This window comes from Acomys russatus, chromosome 13 (genome assembly GCF_903995435.1).
Source record: "Acomys russatus chromosome 13, mAcoRus1.1, whole genome shotgun sequence".
NCBI classification, from domain to species: Eukaryota; Metazoa; Chordata; class Mammalia; order Rodentia; family Muridae; genus Acomys; species Acomys russatus.
The window spans coordinates 14,729,781-14,757,387 of NC_067149.1; the positions used below are offsets into that span (position 1 = coordinate 14,729,781).

At 44.3% G+C, this 27,607-nt stretch overlaps 1 protein-coding gene across 2 annotated transcripts in view; it reads left to right on the forward strand.

The window, feature by feature from the left end:
• The first annotated feature begins 2,164 nt into the window (after nt 1-2,164).
• Nucleotides 2,165-27,607, forward strand: part of Gmcl1 (germ cell-less 1, spermatogenesis associated) — a 39,826-nt gene continuing 14,383 nt past the window's right edge. For both annotated transcript variants that reach the window (XM_051154843.1, XM_051154844.1), the window contains exons 1-10: nt 2,165-2,622; nt 9,528-9,651; nt 12,395-12,491; nt 13,529-13,626; nt 16,556-16,668; nt 17,211-17,276; nt 20,141-20,225; nt 22,990-23,080; nt 24,075-24,212; nt 27,529-27,598. In XM_051154843.1, coding sequence (XP_051010800.1) covers nt 2,366-2,622; nt 9,528-9,651; nt 12,395-12,491; nt 13,529-13,626; nt 16,556-16,668; nt 17,211-17,276; nt 20,141-20,225; nt 22,990-23,080; nt 24,075-24,212; nt 27,529-27,598 — 1,139 coding nt within the window. In that variant the 5' untranslated portion in view covers nt 2,165-2,365. The remainder of the gene's footprint in view (nt 2,623-9,527; nt 9,652-12,394; nt 12,492-13,528; nt 13,627-16,555; nt 16,669-17,210; nt 17,277-20,140; nt 20,226-22,989; nt 23,081-24,074; nt 24,213-27,528; nt 27,599-27,607) is intronic.

Genomic DNA, 27,607 nt, shown 5'->3' on the forward strand with positions numbered 1-27,607 from the left:
TGTGTCTCCTTACAGCCACCATTCTCTTCCAACTTCTACTTAACCCGCCTGGTCTAGCCTAGGGGCCCTCAGAATTCCTCGGAGGATGAGCTGAGCACAAGTCCTCTGTGGCCTAGGTAAGACTGAGACCTCTGGAGAGATCTCTAGCCTATTCCTGGAGTCCCAACTAAGAGACAGAGTCCATTGTCGATGCAAACGCATAGGAATTTCAAGCTGCAGACCCCGAGGAGCAGAGGCATGGGCCTTTTATAGGTTTTAGACAAAGAAATGAGTTTTACAATATGTGACTGGTTGGCATTTGGGCAGAAAAGCTGCAAGCAGGGAGTTACAAGCGTTGGCGTTTTGTGGTTGGATAATGGGTGGAGGGACAAGTTGACTTATGGAAAAGATTGGTTGAAGCAGTCGCAGGGGGCATTTAGGAACTTCTTTAGTTGGGGAGGGGTAGTGGAAATTTTAAACACAGCTGGTAGTCCTTGAGTCCAGCTGGACCCTCTAGAAATTTACATGCTTTGGTTTTAATGGGGATCCTTAAGGGAGGACTGGTTAGGCCGACTTTTACATTTTTCCAGACTTTGGCCTTAATGGGGGTCCTTAAGGGGGCTGGTTCCTTCAGCCTACAAAGTACATATACTGCCAAAAAGGAGCAAGTGTAAATGGTGCACTATTGCAAGCCATCCCGGGAAAAACTTGGCAAGAGCTCAAAAAGTTGAAATTGTCCCAGAAAGCCCATTTCTGAGATCTGCTTGATGAAGCTTTGGTGCATAGTGTTCATGAAGAAGCATTAAAGTCAAGGGAGTAGGTGACAAGAACTAGAGATTTCATCCAAAGTATAGTGTTAGGAGAGGAGAAAGGTTCTGAATCACAGGTTTGGGATGGTCCGATTCCACTTAAATTACATGTCTGCATGTGCAGCAGAAAAGAAGGATTATGGGTGCGACGCAGGGTACGCGTGTGAAGACATGTGCAGAACAGGCATGGAGAGGGAGAGGCTGGCAACAGGGTGAGAACACAAGGGGGTTTCTCCTATCTTTTTTTTTTTTTTTTTTTTAAATCATGCTCTGTTATATCACAATAAAGCTGAAGGGGTAAGGAGAAATGAATCAAAATAAGTATGATAAAATTCCAAGTCAGTAGTGGGCCCACAGGTGTTTGTTTTGTTGTTGTTTGGTGGTTTTTTCTGCTTTTGTTTGTTTGTTTTTTGAGACAGGGTTTTTCTATGTAGCCTTGGCTATCCTGGACTCACTTTGTAGACCAGGCTGACCTCGAACTCCCAGTGATCCACTTGCCTCTGCCTCCCGAGTGCTGGGATTAAGGGTGTGCGCCACCCCCGCCCGGCTCTCCATAGGTATTTGTATTGCTCTATTTTAAACATTTTCATTATTGACATTTTACTTTGAAAAGTATAGAAGGCGGGATGTGATAGCTCAAGCCTCAGCTCCTCCCAGCACCCAGAGTGGACACAGGAAGACTGGGGAAGAGTTCCAGGGCGGCCTGGGCTCCAGAGTGAAGCCTTAAGATATAAAAAAAATTGAGGGCTTGGGATGTAGCTCAGTTGACTGATTAGCATTCATCAAGCCCTGGGTCGGATCCTCAGTACTTCGTGTCCAGGCAGGGGATGTGACACATGCCTGTAATCCCAGCATTCATGACGTGGACACAGAAGATCGTCAGTTCAAAATCAACCTATATAATGATTAGAAGATCAGTATGTAATACACTACCTTGACACATTAAAATAATAATCAAGTCAAAAGGCAGCAGAAGAGAGCCAGAAACTGGAGGCTGGTTGAGGCTCCAGACCGAGGCCAATCAACACTGCTGGGTGAAAGGCATCTAGCCTTGCCAGTCTGGTTCCAAAGCCCGAAGGGAAGCAAAGGGCTTAAGGACATGTCAGTCTTCTCATTGACCGCAACGGCTACATAAGACTCAGGACTCGAGGAACCTCACGGGATGAACCAACGACAGGGGTCTCCAGACCGGTCGTGCACAAAATACACAGTGCCCACACCCCGCGGCTAATACCGGAATCGCGGAAGTACGCGCAACGCATCTGAGCCCGGCGGGGGCGTGTTCGCAGCCTGCGCATGCGCGACCGGCCTGCGCAGGACCCGCCCTCGCGGCCAGTCGCCCCGCCCCTTCCGGAGGCTCGCCGTACGCATGCGCCCTGCGGCGCGTGCTTTGTTGAGAGAACGAGGGGGCGAGGTCTCACGGAGCTGGCCGGCTGAGGCGCGGCGGGCGGGGCGGAGGATGGAGGTGTCTGCGTTCGCCGCGACGGTTGGGGCTGCGCGCGAGGCAGCGGCCGAGTAGGCGGTGAGGCGTTGGGCATGGCGGGACGGCCCCTCGGCGCTCCCTAGGCGCCCGAGCCATGGGCGCTCTGAGCAGCCGGGTGCTGCGGCCAGCGGGGCGCACAGAGCAGCCCGAACCCACGCCCGGTGCTGGGGGCGCGACCCGCAGGTCGGACGCGGGCGAGGATGCGGCCCACGGCTTCTGTTACTGTCCGGGCGGTCGCAAGCGCAAGCGCAGCAGCGGCGCATCATTCTGCTACTGCCACCCGGACTCCGAGACAGACGAAGACGAGGATGAAGGCGACGAGCAACAGCGGCTGCTGAACACGCCGCGCAGGTACCGAGCGCCCCGCACCTGGGGGACGATGGACGGGGACGGGGGCTGACAACACTTGTGCCCTTGACCGGAGGGTGCGGGGTGGCCGCGCGGGGAGGGTCGATGTGGGAGCTGAGCGCGTGCGGGGCAGATCTGGGGTAGGTGCGGGAGCTGGGCGCGTGCTAGGCAGACCTGGGGTCGATGCGGGAGCTGTGCGTTTGCAGACAGACCTGGGATCAGTTAGGGAGCCGGGCGTTTGCAGACAGTCCTGGGGTAAAGCGGGAGCTAAAAAGCCCAGGGCTGTCTGTGCACATTAAAACAGAAGCTTTCTGGGTGTCAGAGCCTTAACCTGAGACTTGAACGGACTAGCCAGAGCTTCCGCACGCAGCCTTTCCGGAGTCGGCCTTTGCTTTCTGAGTGGGTAGCCACCGGAAAACTTGCTCTGCATCACTAGCCTTCAGTCAGTAAAGAGAGGAACGCAGTAGTGTCTGAGATGGACACTTGCCCGTGTTGTCGCTAAATGGACCAGTGATGAGGAGTGGTAGTTACGTGCATTCCCCTGAATTAAGAACAAAGTCTGTTTGTTGAGGTGAGTTGTGATCTGTGTATGTTGCCTAAGATTTTTGAGGGAAGAGCTGAAAAAAATAAAAACACCAAAAAAACATTGCTTGTGAAGTAGATGTGGTGTATACCAGAATGTTATTTTCATGTAAGGAGTCTGCTTGCTTTTTCCCTCTTTTAAGTTATTGTTAGAATCCACAGATGTAATTTTTTAATGAAATTTTAAAAAATGATCTGCTCAATATTTTGCTACACGGGCATTGCATTTTTGTTGACGAAAATATAGGTGCTAGAGATGGAGCTCAGTAACATGTAAATATCATAGGTAAAAATTGGATTAGTATAACCCTTCATTAGGGTCTTATGTGTGAATGTATTTATAAGATGGAAGTCCTGATGTACTCCAGTTCCGGATTCCTATCTGTATTCTGCACTTACTATACTCATTTTCATATGTAAGATAGAAATATTATTGCCACCTCAAAGAGTTCCACAGATTTAGCCCAGCAAGATAGTGCAAACCTATAATATCTACACTTTGGTGCCTGAGACAAGATGACCTTAAGTTGGAGGTCAGCCTGGGCCACATAGTGAGGTCAAGGCCATCTGGGCTGTATAGAGACCCTGGGGAGAGGAAGAGGAAGGGGGCTAGGGAGTGCTGTGAGAGTATCACCACCTGAGAATGAGCACAGGTGCAGTAATTGGCTTTTTAAAAAAAGATTTATTTTTACTTATGTATATGTCTGTATATGTGTTTGTGCATATTCCTGCTGACTGAAGAGGAGGGTGTTGGAGCTCCTGGAGCTGGAGTTACAGGGGTGTTGTGAGCACTCTGATATGGGTGTTGGATATTGTGCTTGAGTTCTCTGTAAGAGCGGTACGTGTTCTTCAGCACGGAGACCCTTCTCTAGCCCCACAGGGCCTGCCTTCTGTGCCCTTAGTATTAGAACTCTTTTTTTAAAATAAAGATTTATTTTATTTCTTTCTTATACGTTCAGTGTTCTGCCTGCATGTACACCTGCACACCAGAAGAAGGCACCAGTCTTCATTATAGATGGTTGTGAGCCACCATGTGGTTGCTAGGAATTGAACTCTGAACCTTTGGAAGAGCAGACAGTGCTCTTAACCTCTGAGCCATCTCTCCATCCCTAGAACTCTATGAGGAACTGGCCCTGGTGTCATAAGATGTACATATTTCTTTAGCTTTAGTGACTTAGCCACTGTCTTTTGATAATTGTTTGATGTACCTTTTCAATCCTATCCATCCTACATCCCACAACCCATCAACCACCACCCCTCAGACTTCTCCCACAACCCAGGGCCTTATCCATTCTAGGTAAGCACTCACCGAGCCATAGCTCCAGCGCCATCCTTTTACTTTTTACATATGCACACATGCACAGATGTACTTGCATGTGAAGGCCAGAGGTTAACACTCTATCTTTCAGTATTGCTCTCCACCTTAGCTTTTAAAGACAAGAGTATTTTTACTAAAGTGGAGGGTCTCTGATTGGCTAATCTAGCAACCAGCAAGGTCCAAGGATCTGCCTGTTTCTGCCCTTGTACCTGCACTGTTAGGATTACAGATGCCAGCAACCCACCTAGCTTATATGGATTTTTGTTTGTTTGTTTGTTTTGCATTCAACTCAGCTCTTTGTACTTGAAAAGCACTTTATTGACTGAGAAATCTGCCTGGCTCTTGTTTTTATCTTTATATTTAAGGTAGCTATAGCATATAGTTAAGTCTTGCTTTTTAAAAAATCCAGTAAGACCGTTTGTACATTTTTGTTTTTTGTGTTTTGAGACAGGGTTTCTCTGTGTAGCCCTGGCTGTCCTGGATTCGCTTTGTAGACCAGGCTGGCCTCGAACCCACAGAGATCCACCTGCCTCTGCCTCCCTAGTGCTGGGATTAAAGGAGTGTGCCACCGTGCCTGGCTTGTACCTTTTGATCAATATGTAGACCATATATATTTAATGTAATTAATTGTTGGAATATATGATAGGGTCCATTAAAAAAAGAGAAACAATAATCTGAGCAAGAGTAATAAAAATCATACTAACAAAGAACAGGAAATTAGCTATCAAGGACAAAATAAGGAGAAGCTATCTTTAAAAACAAACAAACAAAAGTATAGGAATAGTAGGCATTGTGGCCCACTCTTATAGTCCCAACACTCAGGAGGCAGGGACAGGAGATGCAGGTTCAAGGACAGCCTAGGTTGTGTTGTAAGACACTGTTCCAAAAAGAAAAAACAGAAACTGTATGTCAGAATTTAGTGTGTGTAGTGGGAGATGTCTGACTGCAGAGCTGGCAGTGTAGGAGGGTGCTTGGGTCTGTGATTTTGTGTGCTGGTTCTGATTGCCTTGTCAGGTTGTTGTGCTTTCCCACCTCAACCAAAACCAAAACCTACTGCCTGTCTTTTACATGATCCAAGCTGCTAAGGTAACAGTGCTCTGCAGCAGATTTTCTGCTTCTTGTGCACAGGTTGTCCTTAAAAATGGAAACCTAGTGAACAGTATTATGTAAATGTATCTTGACTGTAAAGGTCTGTCACTGCTGTCAGGCTATGGACAAGGCTTACAGATTACATTTCACAGGCCTAAAGCCAGAGGGAGGCATTTGCTAACCTTATGGTTAAACTAAATCTTTTCATTTTTTGAAACAGTCTCACTTATCAAATGGTTAGTCTCTGGGCTAGCCTCAAACTCAGCATCGTAGTGTTGGAATTGAACCCAGGGCTTCAGAAGCGTTAGGCAAGCACTCTGCCATCTGAGCTACCGCCTTAGCTCTGGAATCTTTTCTTACCTCCTGTCAAGTGCTTCCAGTTGGGCTGTTTGTGTTTGTAATTTATTTACATAAATATCTACATTTATTTATGTTTGAGGGCAGGCATCTGCCTGCAGAGATCAGAAGACAGCGTGGGGAGTTCTCCTCTTACACCATGTGGGTTTTAGGGCTTGAACTCAAGTCTTGAGGTTTGGTGGGCAAGGCTTTACCTGCTGAGCCATGCCACCCCACCCTGCCCCCTTCAGTGTCTCACTGTGTAGCTTTGGCTGGCCTGGAGCTCACAGAGATCTTTCTGATCTGCTTCCCTAGTTCTGGGGTTGAAGTCAGTGCTACAATACCTGGCCTGGCCCTCTTTTTACGTTTCTTACTGTCCTAGAGTTACTGGTTGCTTCCCCCCCCCCCTTTTCCTTCTGTTGATAAAATAATAATACCCTTTCATCTTATCTTGAGCTTTTCTCAGTCTTTTGATAAACCCCTGCATGGAACCCATCTTTGAAACCTAGACCTACAGAGTCCTACCCTCCTCCTCTAGTCCAGGTCTGTGCGCTTCTAATTATTATAACTGGGACTTTGACCCTGTCTATGAGTAGACCATGGTTTCCAGTAGCTTCTCTCCTTTTCTTTCTCATTTTAATGACTTATATGAAAGGGTGAAAAGGGGTGACCACTTTTACTTACATAAATATAAACTTAGTCTCAGTTTATTCTTCCTCTGATGATTATGGTACTTTATATGACCTTCAGATGCCAGAAGAGGTAACCAGATCCCCTGGGACTGGAGTTACAGACTATGGTCCTGCAGATGCTGGGAATCAAACCAAGGTCTTCTGGAAGACAATCCAGGGCTCTAAACCACCGAGCCATCTGTCCAGCTCCAGAGATTTAAAAAGTTTAAACTACTAAAAAAACTCTCAGAAGTCATCAGGAATTTTAACATAGGTTAGCTTGGGCTGGGGAGGTGTCTCAGCAGTTAAGAGCACTTTCTTCACTATCATGAGGACTGGAGTTGAGATCCGAGCCCAGCACCCATGTAACAAACCAGCAAGGTGTGCTTGCAGGCTTGAAACCGCGTCACTGGGGACAGGTGGGGGGGACAGAGACTGGAGGATCTTGGGGGCTTTCTGACTGTTAGTTCTTCAGAAGATAGAAGCTCCCCAGGTTCAGGGAGAAAACCCGTCTTGAAGGAGCTGGTGGAGCTGGCGCATGCCTTAGAAGGCAAAGGCAGGTGGATCTCCCAGTACAAGGCTAGCTTAGTCTACAGAGTGAGTTCCTGGACTACACAGGTTCCTGGAAACCTGTCTCAAAAAAAAAAAAAAAAAAAGAAACAAAAAAAGTGGAGAGCAATTCATATGACCTCTTCGTGCACAAGCATAAACCTACGTATGTGTGCATGCATGTATACAGATGCACAGACACATAAGTAAGTAAATATATCTTTTAAAATTATGTAACTTTAAGCCGGGCAGTGGTGGCGCACGCCTTTAATCCCAGCACTTGGGAGGCAGAGGCAGGAGGATCTCTGTGAGTTCGAGGCCAGCTTGGTCTACAAAGCAACTCCAGGACAGTCAGGGCTACACTCAAAAAACAAACAAACAAACAAACAAAAAAACTGTAACGTTAAGTTTTGACCAACATTCTGTCACTGGATCATCTTGAACAGAGCTTGCAGGCGTTTTTGTTAGGCAGGGTTTCATGGAGCCTCTGCTGGCCCTGAACTCATTTGAGCTTCATGTGGCCTTGAACTTCTGATTGCCCTTCCTTTACCTCTCCAGTGTTGAGAATGGTTGGGAACCATTATACCTGGTTTCTGCTGTGCTGAGGACTGAGCCCAAGGGCCTTGTGCATGCTGTGCAAGCACTTTCCCACCGAGCCATGTCCTCAGCCTGTGGTTGCCAAGCTTCCAAAACTCTGTTGTTCTACTAAAATAAGTCATATGCAGAAGTCTAATATACTCGCAGATAAATAGGTGCTGTTCTGGTGAGGTTACAGGGTGTCCATATTTAATGGCTCTGCCCTTATTAGTGACCCCTAACATGTTTATTCTTTGAGCATAGTTTTGAAAAACTTTGATCTAGGGTTGCAAACCATTTGTCTAATGGGGAAAACCAGTAAATTTAAAAATAGTTGTAATTAGTTTAGTTTGGAACTAACTGAAATAAGCTTGAATGTTAGTTTCTTTCCTCTGTGTGTGTGTGTGTGTGTGTGTGTTGTTGTTGTTGTTGTTGTTGTTGAATTATCAGTATTGCCTAATAATTGCCCTATGTCAAGCGCCATTTGTTGTTAATTTACCAGTAAGACCTAATAATGTTTATTATCAGGCCTATAATTATTATTATTACAGCAGTGTAACCCGCTAGCAATCAGTCAAGACACAGATATTTGCTATATTTTAAAATAGCCTTAGTTAACCTGGGGCAGGGCAGATAGTAATTCTCTAAACTACTTCCCACGGTGGGACAAGACTCTCTGTCTCCCCCAGCCCAGGAACCTTAGCCACGCCTGTCTCATTTGCCCTGCCCAGGTGTAACGGCCTTTTATTAAGTAGCATCAAAGTACATCAGACCAACCTTCAACATGTGTGTGTCTGTATTCCTGAGGATTGAACCAGGGCCTACACATTCAAGGCAAGCACTCTGCCAGCTGGCTTATAGTTGAGTAACAGTTTGGTGTAACGCTGTTGAATCTTCCCTAATACTGGTTTCTAAACAAGAAAATAAGCAAAGTGTGATTGCCAGCCTGTCTTTGTTTTTTGAGAAATGGCCTTAAATTGGTTTGAAACTGGGCAGTGGTGGCACACGCCTTTAATTCCAGCACTTAGGAGGCAGAGGCAGGCAGATCTCTGTGTGTCCGAGGCCAGGCTGGTCTACAAAGTGAGTCCAAAACAGGCAAGGCTACACAGTGAAACTTTGTCTCAAAAATTAAAAAATAAAACAAAACAAAATGGTTTGAGCTGGTATGTATGGTGCACGCCTTTAATCCCAGCATATGTGAGGCAGAAGTAGGCGGACCACTGTGAGTTCAAGGCCAGCCTGGTCTACAAAGTGAGTCCAGGATAATCAAGGATACACAGAGAAACCCTGTCTCAAAAAACAAACAAAAAATTGGTTTGAAACCAACAACTTCTAAAGGGTGGATATAGATGTCGTCCCTCTCTGCATCGTCTGTCTGACAGGCCTCTTCTGCATCCCCTCGTTCACGGTAGTGGGGAAGTTGGGTCTCCCAGGACAAAACAAGACTTCACAGTATATGAAAACAATCAATGAAGTGTTACATGTTTTAATGTTGGCATTAGACAGGGCCTGGTGACACTATAGCTCTACCACGAGCCCTCTGCTTGTGTAGCTTTGTGTTCTTTCTTTCTTTCTTTTTAAGAAGGTGGGAGGGTTTTTATTTATTTTAGCTCAGAGCTTCATAATTAGTGGGTTTGGGGTAAATAAATTAATCAACACACATAGTAATAGTTTTTTCTCCCACTGCCTTATACTTAGGAAGGCATTTAAGCTGCGTTGCTTTAAAACTATATATTTTAATACCAAATGGTCAGCCCTGAAAACATAATTGTGTTTTTTCTTAACAGGAAAAAATTAAAGAGCACATCTAAATACATCTATCAAACCTTGTTTTTGAATGGTGAAAACAGTGACATTAAGATCTGTGCTCTAGGTGAAGAATGGAGCTTACACAAAATCTACTTATGTCAAGTGAGTATTTCACTAATGTTTTAGGCACTGAGGGAGCTGCTTGAAGAGCCTGGCCTCTCTGCGGTGTGTTCTGCTGTTAGGTTGGATTTCACAGTGAGCTCTCCCCTAGTGATGGGTGCTGGAAGGGAAAGATGGTTTCAACCTTCAAAGCAGATTTTGCCCATCCTCTTGTCAAGAAGCTTGTTTTAGTGCCCTTTGCTGAAAAATGAAAGAATTGGGGGAGAAAGACAGTAATGTTCAGGTTAAGGTTATTTAATTTCTTTATAATGATTTGAATACATTTCTCTGAAATGTTGCTTTGCAGAAAGTGAGTGGGAAGTTAATGCTTTCTGCCTTTCCTAGAAAATCCAGTGCAGTTACAGAGGAGCCCTGCAAATGTGTAGATGCCATTTAGCTGATGTGCCCATTTCAGTTGTGTGCTAAAAGTTTTCCTGTCACTATTTCACTCTTGAAAATGGCTCAGAATTTTGAAAATAGAGCACAACATGGCTCTAAGAGCTCCAACAATTTTTTCTTAAAAAACATTTACATTTATTATTTGTGTGTGTGTGTGTGTGTGTGTGTGTGTGTGTGTGTGTGTGTACACATGTGCACACACTTGCCCTGGTGGGGTATATTTGTCAGAGAACAACTTATAGGAGTTGATTCTCTCCGACCACCTATGGGTCCTGGGAATCAAACTCAGTTGTCAGTTTTGGCCGCAAGTGAGCCGTCTCTCCTGGCCCTTCAAGACACTTCATTTCACACATGTTCCATCCACTCAGTGTGCTAGACCTTGTGGGCTCTTACCCATGGATTTAGTGCTCCCCTCACTGCCACAGAAGAATGGGTGGAAAGATGGTACAGCTAGAGTTTTCCAGAGGATGCTTGGGAAGGATTTTTTTCTTTACATATTTAATTAAAGGTTTCTCTTTTTGTTTTGCTTTGGTTTGATTTTGGTTTTTCAAGACAAGGTTTTTCTGTGTAATAGCTCTCGCTGTCCTGGAACTCTCTTTGTGGACCAGGCTGGCCTCAAACTCACAGAGATCTACCTGCCTTTGTCTCCTGAGTGCTGGGATTAAAGACGTGCGCCACCACGTCCTGCTTCTAAGACTTAATTTTTATTTCTGTTATTTAAATTGTATATGTTTTATGTGGTCTGTGGATGAGTTGGTGCAATTGAGTGCTGTGCCCGTGGAGTCCGGAAGATAGTGTCAGATCTGAGGCTGGAGTTTCCGGCAGTTGTGAATTGCCTGATGTAGGTACAGGCAACCAAACTCCAGTCCTCAAAAAGGGCAGCAGGTTCCCTTAACTGCTGAGCCATCTCTCTAGTCCCTCTGTCCACTTTTTTTGGGGGGGGAGGGTGTTGTTGTTGTTGTTTTTGAGACAGGGTTTCTCTGTGTAGCCCTAGGTGTCCTAGATTCGCTTTGTAGCCCAGGCTGGTCTCAAATTCAAAACATCTGCCTGCCTCCTTTGCCTCTGCCTCTGCCTCCTGAGTGCTGGGATTAAAGGTGTGTACCACCAAGCCCTGCCTCCTCCTTCCACATTTTAATTAAAACGTTTTAAATTGTTTTTGAACAAGTTGACTTTGATAGGAAAAATACAGTCCAAAAATTTTTTAAGAAAGATGAGATCCTTTTAAAAAAATTCCAAAGGATATAATTCAGGGTTATATCAGAATACCAATCTTAACTGGATCTGTCTTTTGAATCGCTAAAAGAAAAAACAATCTCTTATTGACTTAAAGGTGAGGTGGACTTTGTGAAGTTGGATTATCATTCAAGTCTCACGATCCATGCCAGCGCCTTCGAACAGAAATCACTGTATGTGTCCTTGTTATAGGCCATGATGGACAATTGGCCCTCTGAAGCTGCATGTTTCACCTCCTTGGCTGTAACAACTCTGTATTACAAAGAGAGTTTCATGTGTACCAAACACGTAGAGCGTTTGTCATCCCCTAACACACAGTGTGGTCATCTCATAGCAGCATTTGCATTGTATTAGGCCTGGGCACAGGTCAGAGCTGAGGGGCCTGAGCACCTGGTGTCCTGGAGCCACAGATGCAAACAGAGAAGCATAAGTTCTGAGGAATGGTACATTGTCTTCTGTTTTGATTATTTATATATTTTTGATGTGGAATGGAACTTTTAATTAGCTAATGCTTGATCCATTCTAAAGTACTGCAGTGCTAATTAATGAGGAACAAACCAGGCAGGCAACCATAGACTTCACCCATGTTGGAATTCAGAATCCATTGTGGTCACATAAAAGTAAATTGTGGGTCTTGAATTTCTTTGGGGTGCATCCTTATAGATCCAATGTGGGGGTTCTCTGGACCTTTAATTCCTACTGAGACTACAGGAAGGAGTCAGCAGACTGAGGAGGACTTGTTGCCTCAGCTCTTCTGAATACAGAATCACGTGTCCACTATGCATACAAGCTGTCAGGCTTGTGAGCAATATAATGTGTCCTCCCAGGGACTGCTGGGTCCGGTGAAAGACTGCCCAGGTTCCACATGGTGTGGGGTCGGGTTCTGATAGTGTAAGACTCCTGTTTAGTTTTGGTGGCCGTATCAAATGGACACATAGTTCACTCTTTCATAATACTTTATTTTAATTTCTTTTCTCCTGTAGATGTTTTGATGCTCTTTTTCTCTTGAAATGATATGTTAGATTAGTTTTGGTTAAGTAATTCCTTGGAGTTAAAAATGGGAAAAGTATTTGGAAGACAAAGTACTGGCTAATTATTGACTTTGCTTTTCCAGTCTGGCTACTTTTCTAGTATGTTCAGTGGTTCTTGGAAAGAATCCAGCATGAATATTATTGAACTGGAGATTCCTGACCAGAACATTGATATAGAAGGTATGAACTCCATAGTTATTACTGTATAAAAATCATAAAAGCATAACCTTATTGTTCTGAGATAGGCCAGGGGAAGAGTTGTGTAGTTTACAGCAAGGTGAAGATTTCATATTAACACTGCGTGGCTTATCTGTTCTGTCCTTCTCATCTCTGTGGAGTCGGCGTGCTCATGTGTGTGTGACTGTTGGCCTGGGACACGAAGGACAGGGGTAGGGAACGGGAAGCAGGACTGTGTAGCGAGGGCTGGGGTAGCGCACGGTCCTGCCTGTGCCGGCTGTGCCCTCTAACACCAAAAATACAACTGTGGTGTGTGAGGATCTTCTGCGGAGCAGTAAGCATATGGGTTGTGTAGCAGGCTAGTTCAGAGCTTGAAGGCTCTGTAGCTGAGAAAACTAGGCTGAGGAGGAGGCAAGGCCTACACGAAGACCACCCTCCCCTGTTCTCCTGCCTCTCCTTCTGCTCCTCGCCTCCTTTGATAAGCCGAGTGGAGAAACCCAGGGCCACTCTATAGACAAAGAAACTTGAGGTGTTTAAAGTAAACTGAAGAGCATGTGTGGATCCAAGTGGCATTGGAAGAGGAATAGGTAGCTGAGAGGGCCTGGGCATGAGTGGGCACAGACGTGGCCAGGAGCTAAACAAACTTTAGCGGCCTGCTGCCACAGATCTGTAATAATGGCACTGAGGGGCTGGAGAGGAGGGTTGCTGCCTCAGCCGCATAGTAAGTGAGATCCTACCTGCCCTCTAAGGGAAGAATCGTAGACTGATGGGCTGTGTGCCTGCGCTTAGTGACTGAGGGACTCAGCAGTTCTGACACAGCTCTGTTCCAGGGTGCCTTAATTCTACTGCTGACTGTATTAGAATGAGGCAGAGAAATGTGGCTGGAGTTGGCAGCGTCCTTTACGGTGAGCACTGTTACATATTAATGCCATCCGTAGCCATGGCTGCCATTTTAGTTGGCGGTGCTTCTCCAGGTGCAGACTAACGTCCTTGCTACTCTGTAGGAGCATTTCATTCTGTGTGTGCACTTTTCCTTTCAGCGCTGCAGGTTGCATTTGGATCACTGTATCGAGATGACGTCTTAATAAAACCCAGCCGTGTCGTCGCCATTTTGGCAGCAGCTTGCATGCTGCAGTTGGTGAGTATGCCATCACTCCGCAGTGTCCGAGAGCCTGGTGTATCTCAGTGTACTACTCCTGCATTCTTTACAGCAAAATGTATAAACCTGCTATTTGTTGGAAATTTTTGAAAATGCTTAACCAAAAGCTCTGTGTTAGATGGAGGGGCTTTGATCCCCGTGTGAAGTGGACTTGAGCTGTTTCTGTGTGACATCCTTGGAATGCTGCCTTTTGGGGAAGTTCTCTTGCCCACGGTCCTCTGCAGAGCTCTGTCCATCAGTGGCGTCACTGCTAAGCAGATGGTTTATGATCAGCAATTTAGTGCATTGGGTCAAAGAACAGTCTTATTTAAGTTTCCTAATTATGCTATCACCCCATGTCAATGCTGTGCGTCTTTCAGTAACTGTATGTTGAGCACACTGTGCAATATGTAAGATTCGGCGTAGGGAGCCAAAGAGCATGCAGATGTAGTCTCTAAACATGGATGATCCCTGTGTGCCTTCAAGGAGCTCACAGTGTACTGAGAGTCGGGTGAAAGGTGGATTCTAAACAGTTACCCAGTGCTACAAGTATGTAGCATAAACACCTTCTGGGGTCCTAATGAACTTGTAAAGGCAGAAAGGGCTGGCTCAACCTAGCGTCCTCACAGGACGCTGTACTTCTAGATTGAGTTTGAAGTGTGCGTACCTTGCAGTGTGTGAAAGAGGGGCCAGCAGCATTTTACATCAAGAACAGAAAAACCCAACATCTGAGAGGATGGAGGGTTAGAGAAGTTAAAGAGACTTAGTTTCTGATATCAGTATAAATTGAATTGGAGGACTGACGGCTGAGCCTATAGAGGTGCCTGTCGTCAAGCCTGACAACTGAGTTTCATCCCAAGACATACATGGTAGAAGGAGAGAGCCAGCTCCTCAAGGTTATCCTTTGATTCATACATGCACACTGTGAAGTGTGTGCCCCACATTCATACAACATAAATAGTAAACACTTAAAAAAAAATCCAAGTGTGATAGTGCACATCATTAATACCGGCTCTCAGGAGCAGGCGGGTCTCTGAGGTCAAGGTCGTCAGCCTGGTGACTTAGAACCAGCCAGAGTTACATGGTAAGATCCATCTCAAACAAAAACTTTACCTGTGAGCACCTTTGGAAGACTTTTTTTTTTTTTTTTTGGTTTTTTGAAACAGGGTCTCTCTGTGTTACCCTTGGCTATCCTGGACTCGCTTTGTAGACCAGGCTGGCCTCGAACTCACAGCGATCCGCCAGCCTCTGCCTCCCAAGCGCTGCACCTTTGGAAGATTTTAATCAGGGAGAGACAGTCTGTTTTAGCATGGCTGAGAGCTGCAGCTCTGTGATGGGTTTGATTCCCAGTACCACACCAAAATAAAGGAAGGCTATTGCAGATGCAGTGTGTGGAGGAAATAGCGTGCATTAGAGAGACCAGAGTCCTGCTGTCATCCAAATGCCACCTAGGTGAGCATAGCGGTGGTGACCACAGGGAGGGAAAGGCTGCAGAAGAGGAAGGCGGGGAGATTTACTGGGGCAGTGAAATTGAGGTATTAGGAAAAGAAGGGTCTAGAACTGAGGTAAATTTAAAAGCCAGTGAGTCTGTGTTAGTCGTTAATTTAAGCTTATATATTTTGCGTGCTGATCATTATCCTACTTGAGATTTTTTTTTTCAAATCTTTTTATCTTTTTTCTTTTTATTGTTTTTGTTTTGCTTTGTTTTGTTTTAAGACAGGGTCTCTCTGTGTAGCCTTGGCTGTCCTGGACTTGCTTTGTAGACTAGGCTGGTCTCGAACTCACAGTGATCCACCTGCCTCTTCTTCCCTGAGTGCTGGGATCAAAGGAATGTGCCACCATGCCCAGCACAAATATTTTTATCTTTCTAATACTTCAAATATCTAGATTTTCTAACTTTGTCCTCTTGGTTTTGTTCTAAATCTGCTTTCTGCCTTATTTTTATAACTTACTAATTCTAATTTAATAATATGGTTGCATGATAAATATATTTCAGAAACTTGAATGAAAAATGGCAGTATTCTTTCTGTACATAGAAGGTGGCTGATTTGAAACCTATGTAAATATATTAGATTAAATTTTTGTGCTAATTTTTTGTTGGTTCTTTGTGAATTTCACATCAATGCACCCCAGTCCCACTCGTCTCCTGTCCTTTTGTACCTGCCATCCACCCTTGCAACTTCCTCCACAAAAGAAAGTTCATTCTTGTTGTGGAAGCTGTGGTGTGTCACAGTGTGTCCCACAGGATACCCTTTTGTCCATGCATCCTTGCCTCTGGCTTCTGCTGCACTATGAATACTGGATCCTCACTGGGACTCCTAGATAACCCGTGTCACCCTGTGTCATGGAGAGCCTATGTCATGTAGTTGTACGTCTGTAGGACCTGCCCCCTGCACATGCTGCAGCAGTCTATCCATGGGGTCGGTGATGGCTGGGCCAGCTCAAAGCCCACATATACTTGCCCAGAATTATCTGTTGGGTATTGATGGTGCTTTAAAACTTTACTGAGCACTGTGCCCACACATCTATATTATTCCTGTTTGTCCTGTCACTTGATTAGCTGACTGTGCAACGTGTTCTTAGTTAAGTAAGAGCAGGAAGACCAAGTAACGTGCTGATGAAATTTGCAAAAGTTCAGGGTAGAAAACAGAAAAGGAGACGTGCAGCATCTCCCCCCGCTGTGCCTCCCCCGCCCATTCATTCGCAGCCCAGGTGTTTAGTGGAGTACTTGTTGCATTCTTTTTTTCAGTATTTTTATTGGACTTAGGAAAAAATGTAGGTTTCCTGCACTTAATGAGCTTTCTTCCTTCTTCCCTTCCGTTCTCCGTTGCTATTTTGATTTGTTTTTACTTCTTAGTATTTGAAAGCACCTATGAGAGCTGGCTTCCCTGGGTGAAATGGCCTTTCCAGTGCTTGTTTATATTTACAGGATGGTTTAATACAACAGTGTGGTGAGACAATGAAGGAAACAATTAATGTGAAAACTGTGTGTGGCTATTACACATCCGCAGGGACCTATGGATTAGACTCTGTAAAGAAAAAGTGAGTCACTTTTCCTATTCTCCCATCCCACTTCTGGGAACTTGATTGTTTTGGAGTCTTACAAGAATGTAGTCAAGAATTGGTGGGGGGAAGAATAGAGTAGTAGTGTTTGTTACTTTGGAAACAGCACTTTTCTTCTGGGCTAAGCATTAAGCTGCTCAGAGTTGCCCTTGTTGGTGACCACAGTGGGGCTGAAACATACTCATAAAACTGTGGCCACCGCTGACGGAGCAGGCGCGTGGATGGTATACTAATACAGAGATGGGCAGGCGGACTCCTGAGAATTGCGGAACGCAATTTTAGATTGACAGAAGGTAAAGTCTTACAAAGTATTTAATACAAGCATGAATTTTCTTAATGAGAAATGGTACTAATATAAAGGGAATATCCCATAATAACTACTGACAAAAAACAATGCTGAACTTGAGAGCACTAAGGTAAAATCTCAGAGCATGGCCTAGCATGATTAGTGCTCTTACAAGTAAGACCTCAGTGAGTTACCGGCTTCCATACAGCAGCAGCTAACCACACTTTAACCCCAGGTGCCTCGAGTGGCTGTTGAACAACCTGATGACTCACCAAAGTGTGGAGCTCTTCAAAGAACTCAGGTATTTGGATTCCACGTAACCTCACAGCAAATCACCCTAAAGTGGCGCTTTGCGTTTGCTCAGGTATTCCAGGTATTTTTCTTAAAATACAAAGAATATTATGAGAACTGGCCTGATGTGCACATCTTTAGTCCCAGCAATCAGGAAGCAAAGGCAGGCAGATCTCCAAGTTCAAGGCCAGCCTGGTGTACATAATGATTTCAAGGACAGCCAGGAGTATATAGTGAGTGTCTCAAAAAAAAAAGGAAGAAAAAAGCAAACAATTTCATGAAAGGCACCCTGACTATACACATAAACACTTCTCTCTTCTCTGCAAATGGTAAAATGTATATGTATTATTTTAATAATTGTTATAGAAAAGTACGACCCCTCTAAGGTAAAGACTTGCACATGCTGCTTGACCTCTGCAAGCCAGTAGAGCTTCAAAGGAGAGAGTTTGAAAACCAATTCTATTGTAGAACATGAAAAAAATTAAAGCATTTTTAGGAAAAAATATATTTTAAAGATGTATTGTTGTGTGTGTTTGCCTGTATGTATGTCTATTCACCAGTGTGTCCAGGAGTCCTTAGAGACCAGAAGAGGGTATAGAAGCTACTAGAACTAAAGTTATAGATGGTTGTCAGCCACCATGAGTGCTAGGAAGCAGTAAGCACTCTTAACCACTGAGCCAACTCTTCAGACCCTATTTTAAAATGTTTATGGGGCGATAAATGGCTCAGAAGAGAGAGGCGCTAATGCAAATGCCTGTCCCCAGATCCACAAGGTAGCAGGAGAGAACCAGTCCCGAAGAATCACTAAGACTTGTTCTGTGACTTCCACACATGCATGGTGTGTTCTCGTTCTCTCTCTCTCTCTCTCTCTCTCTCTCTCTCTCTCTCTCTCTCTCTCTCTCTCTCTCTCACACACACACACACACACACACAGAATAAAATTAAAATGTTCGCTAATCCTGATGAAATCACACTCATAGTTAGCTTGGCCCTTTGAACTGCATCTCCTTAGCATTCACTCTTCCTTTCTTTCTATGGATGGCCCTGGAATACTAATGGTACCTGGTTGAGAGCTGTTACTGATGCAGTTTGACTGTGCTGTGTTTTCCTCTGTCAGAACTTTCCTATATCAGTGAGACTAAGATATCCATGACAGGTCTGGAAAATTCTGGTTGGAAATGTTTTGAAGGCTCTAGGGTGTAAATGTCATGAGTGTGAAGTGTTTTTTAGTTTTGTTTTTCAAAGATTTATTTATTTATTGTTATGTATACAGTGCTCTGCCTGCATATACACCTGCAGGCCAGAAGAGGGCATTAGATCACATTATAGATGGTTGTGAGCCACCATGTGGTTACTGGGGATTGAACTCAGGACCTCTGGCTGAGTGGTCAGTGCCCTTAACCTCTGAGCCATCTCTCCAGCCCAGCTTTATTTTGTTTTTTGAAACAAGGTCTTTATATCCCTGGCTACCCTATATAGACCAGGCTGGCCTTGAACTTATAGAATCTACCTGGTTGTGCCTCTGGAATGCTGGGATTAAAGGCGTTTTGATGAAAATGGATACAAAAAAATGGTTTACTGTGTATCGTGGCTTCCAAGGTGAGAGAGATGTTAGAGACCTCACTGAGCTTTTCAAAAGAAGCTGTCATAGAGGAGTCATCTTAGAAACCTGAGACACTTTCTGCCTTAAAGGAAAGAGAGAGAGAAAGAAAGACAGAAGGCAGCCATGACCACATTTCTAGTCTAAATTTAAACTATTGCACTGCCTCATCTTACTTCAAGAAGAATAAAAAGGGGTTTTGGTTTTTGAGACAGGGTCTCACTGTGTAGCCCTGGCTAGCCTAAAACTCACTGTGTTGATCAGGCTGGCCTGGAATCCACAGAGATCTACACTGGCCTCTGCTGAGATTATAGATGTGAGCTACTGTACCTGGTTTAAAGTACGTTAAGACTAAAAGTTCTTTTAAGCATAAATGTTAAATGTTATTTTGGTTTAGTTTGTTTTTGTTTTGTTTTTCCCCAAGACAGGGTTTCCTGGCTGTCCTGGAATTGATTTGTAGACCAGGCTGGTCTCAAACTCACAAAGACCCACCGCCTCTGCCTCCCCGAGTGTTGGGATTATAGGTATATGCCACCATGCCTGGCAAAAGCTTAGTTTGAGTAGTATGTGGTAGCACACTGATAATCTTAGCACTGAGGAGGCTGAGACAGGAGGATGGCAAATTTGAGGATAGCCTGGTCTGTATAGCAGTTTCTTTCTTTGGGAGTTCGGGGAGGGAGATTACTTTGAAGGTGCAGCTATTTTAGTGTCTTATTTTTTATTCTTACATTGAAATATGGGGAGGAAGAGGGAGAGCCTCTGTTTAGTCAGATTCTGCAGTGTTTCTCCAGTGTCAGCGAATAAATACAGGCTTTGTGCAGATCTTCACAACCCAGTGTCAAAATTAAAGCGGCTTCTGATGAGATGGATATTAGCTAAGGTGTTTTGTCTCGCTCAAAGGGTATTGTTGCCTTTCTAGTTCCATATTTTACTTCACAGAGGATTAAAGTTTTTAGGGCCAGTGAGATGACTCAGCAGGTGAACGCTACACAGACCTGGTGACCTGAAGTCAAGTCCCAGACCTGTGATAGAAAGAGAGAGCTAAGTCCTGAAAGTTGTCCTCTGACCTCCACATGCACGTCAGGGCATATATGTGTCTGTACTCAGGCCTCTCCTTTCTCTCTCTGTCTATCCTTCCTCCCCTCCCTCCCTCCCTCCCTCACTTCCTCTCTCACCCCCCCATACACACAATTAAAAATTTCAAAAACATTTTAGTTCACCAGCGTCCTTCAGTGTGTGTGAAGACAAGCTCACTCCTGTTTTGTCTTTTCCAGTATAAACGTCATGAAGCAGCTCATTGGTTCATCTAACTTATTTGTGATGCAAGTGGAGATGGATGTATATACAGCTCTTAAAAAGGTATCTATGTGTGTATACAAGACTATCGCTCCAGATTGCTCCCATGGCGAAGGGCAGAGGAACTGCTTGTGCTGCTTGGCTCACAGTGGGGTTTGTCTCGGTAAATCCATCATAAGCCGAAAATACCTAGCACACCGAGTGAGCAGCACAGCACCGAGTGAGCAGCACAGCTCAGCCTTGCCTTCCTCAGGTGTATTCAGAATGTTTATTTAGCTACAGGGGCCACACCACCTAACCCAGGACCCATCATTAAATGACATGTGACTCCAGTGATTTGTTCAGTTCTCTCCTGAAGTGAAAGCAAGTGGTCCTTGCAGCATTTTTTCACTGTTGCAGAGTTGAAAACCCTAGGTTAGTTCAACCAGGCCGTCTCAAGGTGGTGGCCATGTGCCAAACCCTAAATCTATTTAGATTTAGAGAGTCATAACTATCTTAGTTACTAAAAGACACCATGACCTAGGCAACTAGTAAAGCATTTAAAATGGGCTTATAAAACCTCAAAGCTCACCCCCACTGACACCTTCAGAAAGCCGCACCTCCTAATTCTTCTCAAACAGTTGCACCAACTGAGGGACCAAGCATTCAGATAAATGAGCCTACAGAGGCTCTTCTCTTTCAAACTACCACACAATGGTTTTGTTCTGTTTTGTTTTCTGGAGGCAGTGCCTGATTCTACACTCCATACCTGTACCAATCCTTCTGCCTCAGTGTCCCATGTGCTGTGATTACACATGGGAACACCAAGCCCAGCCTTTTTTCATCCTTTTGATGGATTTAGGTACAATATTGTTTCACAGTTAAAAAAAAAATCAGCTATTGCCTGGCTGTTAATGAGGATTGGCATGGGGACTCAGAGGTATACTGGAGGCAGAGGCCACTGCTCTTGCCACACTGTGTGTCATCTGCAGTCTCGTCCTTGTGGGTAATGTCATGTGCACTTGATACAGTTGTGACACCTACAGTGAGAACCTTCCAAGTCACAACAGTTTGGTGGCTGAGATGAGACTGCAGCTGCTAGTTTTCTTCAAGGAGATAGCATTTGGGCTGTTGAAACATTTGTATATGTGGGTGGGGCCGGGGAATCACACTTTTACCTGTGAGCTGCACTGGCAGTTGCTTGGATGCCAGGAGTGGTGGGTGCTGACCTTGGGCAGTAGTCACTCTGCCAACACTGCTAGTAAGCACTCAATACATAGTCCTTTAGTGGCCTGTAGGGGAGACACTCCATGTCACTTCGGTTGCAAATTAAGAAATTAAAACCCAGAGGAAGTAGGCGATGTGCTCAGTTCCTGCATGACCACTGGCAGATTGAGCATCTGCACTCTTCACTGTTTGCATGCTGTATCAGTAGCAGAGTCAGAACTTTGTCTCCTGTGCTAACATTCTTTCTTTTGCAGTCTTATGGTTTTGCATCGTATTTGGTGTGATTGATTTGTTAATGAATAGAATATATTAGTACAGAACTACTAGAATGTTCTGTATGTTAAAGTTGTAGGTGTTTGGTTCAGTGAACTGTGCTTGTGAGCCTTATCCATACGCTGAGTTTTTATTATAGGATCTCTATTTCCTGCTACAATGACTTGAAAGCTTTAATAGTTATACTTTCTTGCAGTTGCATGTAAAATGGAAATTTTAGCTATTCCCTTAGGCTACATATGTAGTTAGTTGGTAGAGTGCTTACCTGGCATGTACAAAGCCTTGGGTTCAACTCCTAGCACCACTTAAACAAGTGGTTCTCAACCTTCCTAATGTTGTGACCCTTTAATACAGCTCCTCATGTTGTGACGCCCTCCCCCCAGTCATAGTTATTTTCTTTTTTAATATATTTTATTAATTTATTCATATTACATCTCAATTGTTACCCCTTGTATCCTCCCATTTCCCCTTACTCTCCTCCCCTATGACTGTGAATGAGGAGGACCTGCTCCCCCTGAAAATGCTCATAGGGTATCAAGTCTCTTCTTGGTAGCCTGCTATCTTCCTCTGAGTGCCACCAGGCCTCCCCATCCAGGGGATGTGCAGGAAGACACAGCCAAACAGGTGGAAGACATAAAAGAGGCCTATAGAGAGGCACTGGAAAAAATTCAGGAAAATACAAACAACCAGATGAAGGAAGTCAATAAAAGTGTTCAAGCTCTGAAATGCCTATAAAGAGGCAATGGAAGAAACTCAGAAATATACAAACAATCAGATGAAAGAAATAAATAAAACAGTTCAAGATCTGAAGATGAAAATGGATTCAATGATAGCCCATAAAGTTATTTTCATTGCTACTTCATAACTGTAAGTTTGCTAGTGTGAGAATCATAATGTAAAGCCACGCACAGTGGTGCACATCTTATTCCCAGCACTCGGGAGGCAGAGGCAGGTGGATCGCTGTGAGTTCGAGGCCAGCCTGGTCTACAGAGTGAATCCAGGACAGTCAGGGCTACACAGAGAAACCCTGTCTCAAAAAGCTAAAAAAAGAAATTCATAATGTAATGTAAATATCTTTTTTGGAGGTAGAGGTTTGCCAAGAGTGCTGTGGCTCACAGTTGAGAACCACTGACTATACTGAACATGGTGGCTCATGCTTGTAATGCCAGTGCGCCACAGGGTGCTCAGGGCTGTCCTCAGCTGCATAGTAAATTCACAGCCAACCTGGCTACACAAAGCACAATCTCAAAAAAAAAAAAAGTTATTTTTGAAGATAGGACTATTTATAAATATGGTCACAAAGTGATGAAGTCTTATAATTCTTTTGTTACTTATTTGTTCTAACTAGTGGATGTTCCTTCAGCTGGTGCCTTCCTGGAATGGGTCTTTAAAGCAGCTTTTGACAGAAACAGATGTCTGGTTTTCAAAGTGGAAAAAAGGTACACTGAAATGCTTTTGTTGAGAATCCTGCCCCCCTTTCTTTTAATGGTATTTCTTAGAGCCAGGCCTTGGCTTTCACTTGCAGACTTGGTTTTAGAGCTGGAGAACAGCTGGGCAGTCTCCTGCCTCGGTCCAGACAGGGAAACTCAGTGCTGCACTAGAACGCTCCTCACCTGTTACTGCATTTGACCCTCAGAGCTACTCAACTGCTGTTTGTCACCAGTTCATCTTGGGAACTGTACTTGTTTGTTTGGCCATGTTGCTTAGACTTCCCCTGATAAGCCAGGCCCCATCTCTCAGGCAGTGACTCTTGATGGGGCCTGTAGACTGCTTCCGTGCCGTACTCAGAAGCAGTACGTGACGTGCACTGCACAGTGTATAAGGAGCCCTTTCAGGGCCTGGAAACGCAGCTCAGTAGTTGTTCAGAGTGTGCACTGCTCTTGCAGAGGACATAAGTTCAGTTCCTAGCACCCCCGCCAGCCAGTGCACAACTGCATGCAGTGTCCACTACTGTAAGTTAGAAGGATGGACACCAGTCCCTGTCCTGGTCATCATGTGAAGACTCTGATGTGGCCTTCTGGGTTCCTTGGGAAGGGATTCTAGAGAGAGTCTCATACAAGTCACTTCCTCAAGCACACCTTCCTAACACTCTGTAAGAACAGCCACAAAACTGATTTGAGGGATTTTCCAAAGTTCCTCTAACTTTTCTCACATCTTAGAGTTCTTCTTTTTTCCCCCCTCCCTGCCCCCCCCCTTTGGTTTTCCAAGACAGGGTTTCTCTGTGTAGTCCTGGCTATCCTGGACTCACTTTGTAGACCAGGCTGGCCTCGAACTCACAGGGATCTGCCTGCATCTTAGATTTCTAAGGCTATTGAAATCCCTGGAAGTGGGTTACTTACATTCTAGCAGACTGTGTATATGTCTGTCCGTAGAAGCATTTATTGAAACAGCACATTTGACAAGAATGCTGTTTAATTAAATTTTTCTTGATAGACTTTGAAGGGACGACTTTCCTTGAAACTGAGCAGGGAAAACCATTTGCGCCGGTGTTCAGACATTTAAGGCTACAGTACATTATCAGTGATCTGGCTTCTGCAAGGATCATTGAGCAGGATTCTCTGGTACCTTCAGGTAAGAAAACCTGATGTGTTTGTGATTTAAAGTCATGTTTTTCTGATTGTAGCATTTCATACTTGCATAGGGAAGAACAGTAGAGAAACCAGACGTTACCTTTGAGCCTATAAGGTATGTATCTTACTTACGCCTAGGGAAATGAACGTGTGAATAATCTAACTGTGCTCACATTTCATACTGCTTTTCCGTGTCACAGCTTATTATTAAAGTACCTGCCACAATAGTTATGGCTAAGAAGCGTTTTGCAGTTGAGTGTTTCATCTTTATTTTCTGTAACGGGGATGATCAGACTCAGGCCCTTGTGCTGCATGTTAGGCCCCACCAGGAAGCTGTGGCTTCACCCCTGGCGTGAAGCATTTGATCTCCTACCTTACTTCCCAGTGTCAGCATTAGGGGTATGCAGCCGCACACTTGGCTCTGCGCGTTCTCAGGTTGGTTAACCACCGCACTGTTTTGGATAACAGCCTGCAAAATGACTTTTGTTTTTGTTTTTGTTTTTCGAGACAGGGTTTCTCTGTCTAGCCTTGGCTGTGTAGACCAAGCTGGCTTCAAACTCACAGCAATCCTCCTGCCTCTGCCTCCTGAGTGCTGGGATTAAAGGTTGTGCACCACCACGTCCAGCTGACTTTTGGTGTTTTTAAAAATTATAGCTGGGCTGGAGAGATGGCTCAGCAGTTAAGAGCACTGACTGCTCTTCCAGAGGTCATGAGTTCAATTCCCAGTAACCACATGGTGGCTCACAACCATCTATTAATGAGATCTGATGCCCTCCTCTGGCTGCAGGTGTACATGCAGGCAGAGCACTGTATACATAATAATAAATAAATAAATATTTTAAATAAATAAATAAATAAAATAAAAATTATAGCTGTTTTTTCTATTAATTTTCTTAAGTTTCCTTAATTTCTCGTTTTTCTTATTCTGAATTCTTAAACATGTTGGATCAAATGCATCTCATTATAATAAATTTGTTGTATTTGTGACAAGTTGCATTTAGTAGTATATAAACTCATTAGGGCATTTGCCTAGTGTGTTCAAGACCCTGAATTTGATGCAAAGTGCATGAAAAAAAAAAAAAAAAGGAAAGAAAAAAGGAAGCAAGATGCAACAAGCTTATAGTACTGAACACCAGGCAGAGATGTAAATTAGATGCCAAAGGATCTGTGTTCTTCCAATCAAACATTTGCTAAGCCTCTCTAAAGATTTATTTAATCATGTGTAGGTATGTCTCTGTGCACTTAAGTGCAGGGGCTGCAGGCCCAGAGGCAAGGAATCTCTAAGTGAAGTTACAGATGGTTGTCATGAGCTTCCTGCTGTGGGCAGGGAGCCATACTTAGGTCCTCTGGAAGAGCAGCCAGTGCTCTAACCCACAACCATCTCCCCAGCCCCATCATTAAGAATTTAAAGTGTGGGAAACAGTCTGCTGTGCTGCACTTTAGGTGTGTCCGCTACGTGTGGACAAATTTTGTGTCTCAGGATGGCAAAATTGGGGCATTTTATTTGGTATAAAAAAATTTTTTTTAAGTTTCTGGCCAGATTTCAAGGTCCGTTTTTCTTTTCCTGATTTGAAATGATATGAAGACTTGAAACAAATTTTATTCCAATCTTATAAATACAAAGAAATTTTCTGTATGTTCAAAAATTTCAGCTTAAAAAAATATATATGTTAAGAGGCAGATGGATCATTGTGAGTTTGAGGCCAGCGAATCCAGGACAGCCATAACACAGAGAAACCCTGTTTCCAAAACTTTTTTAACAATTAGAATTAAATGTCATTTCTTTCTGTGAGGAGGCAGAAAGTACCACATGGCTCACATTATAGACAGAGATTGGTATGTGCTCTTGGAAGGAAACTGAGGACTGGAGGTGTAGGTCGGGGCAGAACTCTTGAGTGCCATTTGCTGAGACTTAGGTTCCATCCTCATCTGGGGTATGGGGTAGGGTGGGGGTGTCTTAATTTTGGGCACAGTGGAGGTTCGTTATTTCATGAGATTAGAGTTGTCATGGTCATCTCATTAAATGTCTGACTTACTACGTATCTTATGTACACCACCTCCACATTCATCCCATTTTAGCACCATGCCTTTCAGACCTTGTTTATATTTTTTCTGGAGTTGGAGTTAGTATCTCAAAATCTTCTGTTTCCTCTATGTATTTATTTAGCTGTACTGAACAGTGCACTTCAAAGAGAATCTTACCTCTCACCCTGGTGACCTAGGACCAGGACAAGTCGAGACAGTCTCAGTCCTAATGTTTCTCCCACCCCCACCACCGGCACCACCACCATGTCCTTTCTAGTACTGCTTGTGGCCCGACGCCTAGTCCTTCCTCCATATCATAGGATTTGGATGCCTGCTTCACCCTCTTCCTTCTCTTCAGTCAGTTTATTTATCTGATACCTGCCTTCTCATTTTCACCTCAGATCTGGGCACACTTATCTTTGCAGAACATTAGGCACTTAGCACCCATGGAAATGCCATGAACTTTGTTCAACAGAATTGCTCTGCATCACAAGTTTGGTATTTTCAGGCTGTTATCTCACCTGCCATTCAGAGCACAGTCCCTTTCTCAGTCCCCCGTCTCTTCACCCTCTCTTCTCTGCTGGTCTTTGGAGCCTCTCCTGTCTTGTCTCAGGTCCTGGCAGCCTTAGATTTCATGTAGACGGTGCTAGGTTACACCTGGTCAAGTTCAGAGCCAGGGAGCCCCTCTTTGTCAGACCATTGCCCTGTGCTGTCCACTGCAGCACCCTCTGCAACTTGACAAACAGCTCATTTCCCCAGAGAGAAGTGTTGTGACAGATAACTTAATAAATGAAAAATCCATTACTAAGTTTCCAATATAAAACTTTATTCAAAACTGAAAACAGCCGGGGTGGTGCACTCCTTTAAACCCAGCACTTGGGAGTCAGAGGCAGGCAGATCTACAAGAGTTCAAGGCCAGCTTGGTCTACAGAGTGGGTTCTAGGACAGCTAGAGCTACACAGAGAAACCAACCCTGTCAAAAGAAAATGACTCTCTTAGGAACAGTATTCACAATTGGAAGTCACTGTGAGCTGTGATGAGGAAACGGAAATGCCAGCACAGGCATTTCTCTCTTTTAGAAAAGAGGTCATTCTTAAGTTTGAGAGAAAGCTCAAAGGCCCTTACCATGATAAAGAGCAAAGAGTCACATTGCTACAGTGTGTTTAAAAAACAAGCATCCTGCTTTGTAAATTGCTGTTCTATATATAAATTTAGAAGTAAGACTTATTAAACAAAAAAAAAAAAAGAAGTAAGACTTATTCACCACTTGTCAATTGATGTTTACCCTTTAGAATGGCTGTCTTTGGTGTATAAGCAGCAGTGGCTGGCTATGCTCCGGGCTGAACAAGACAACGAAGTGGGGTGAGTATG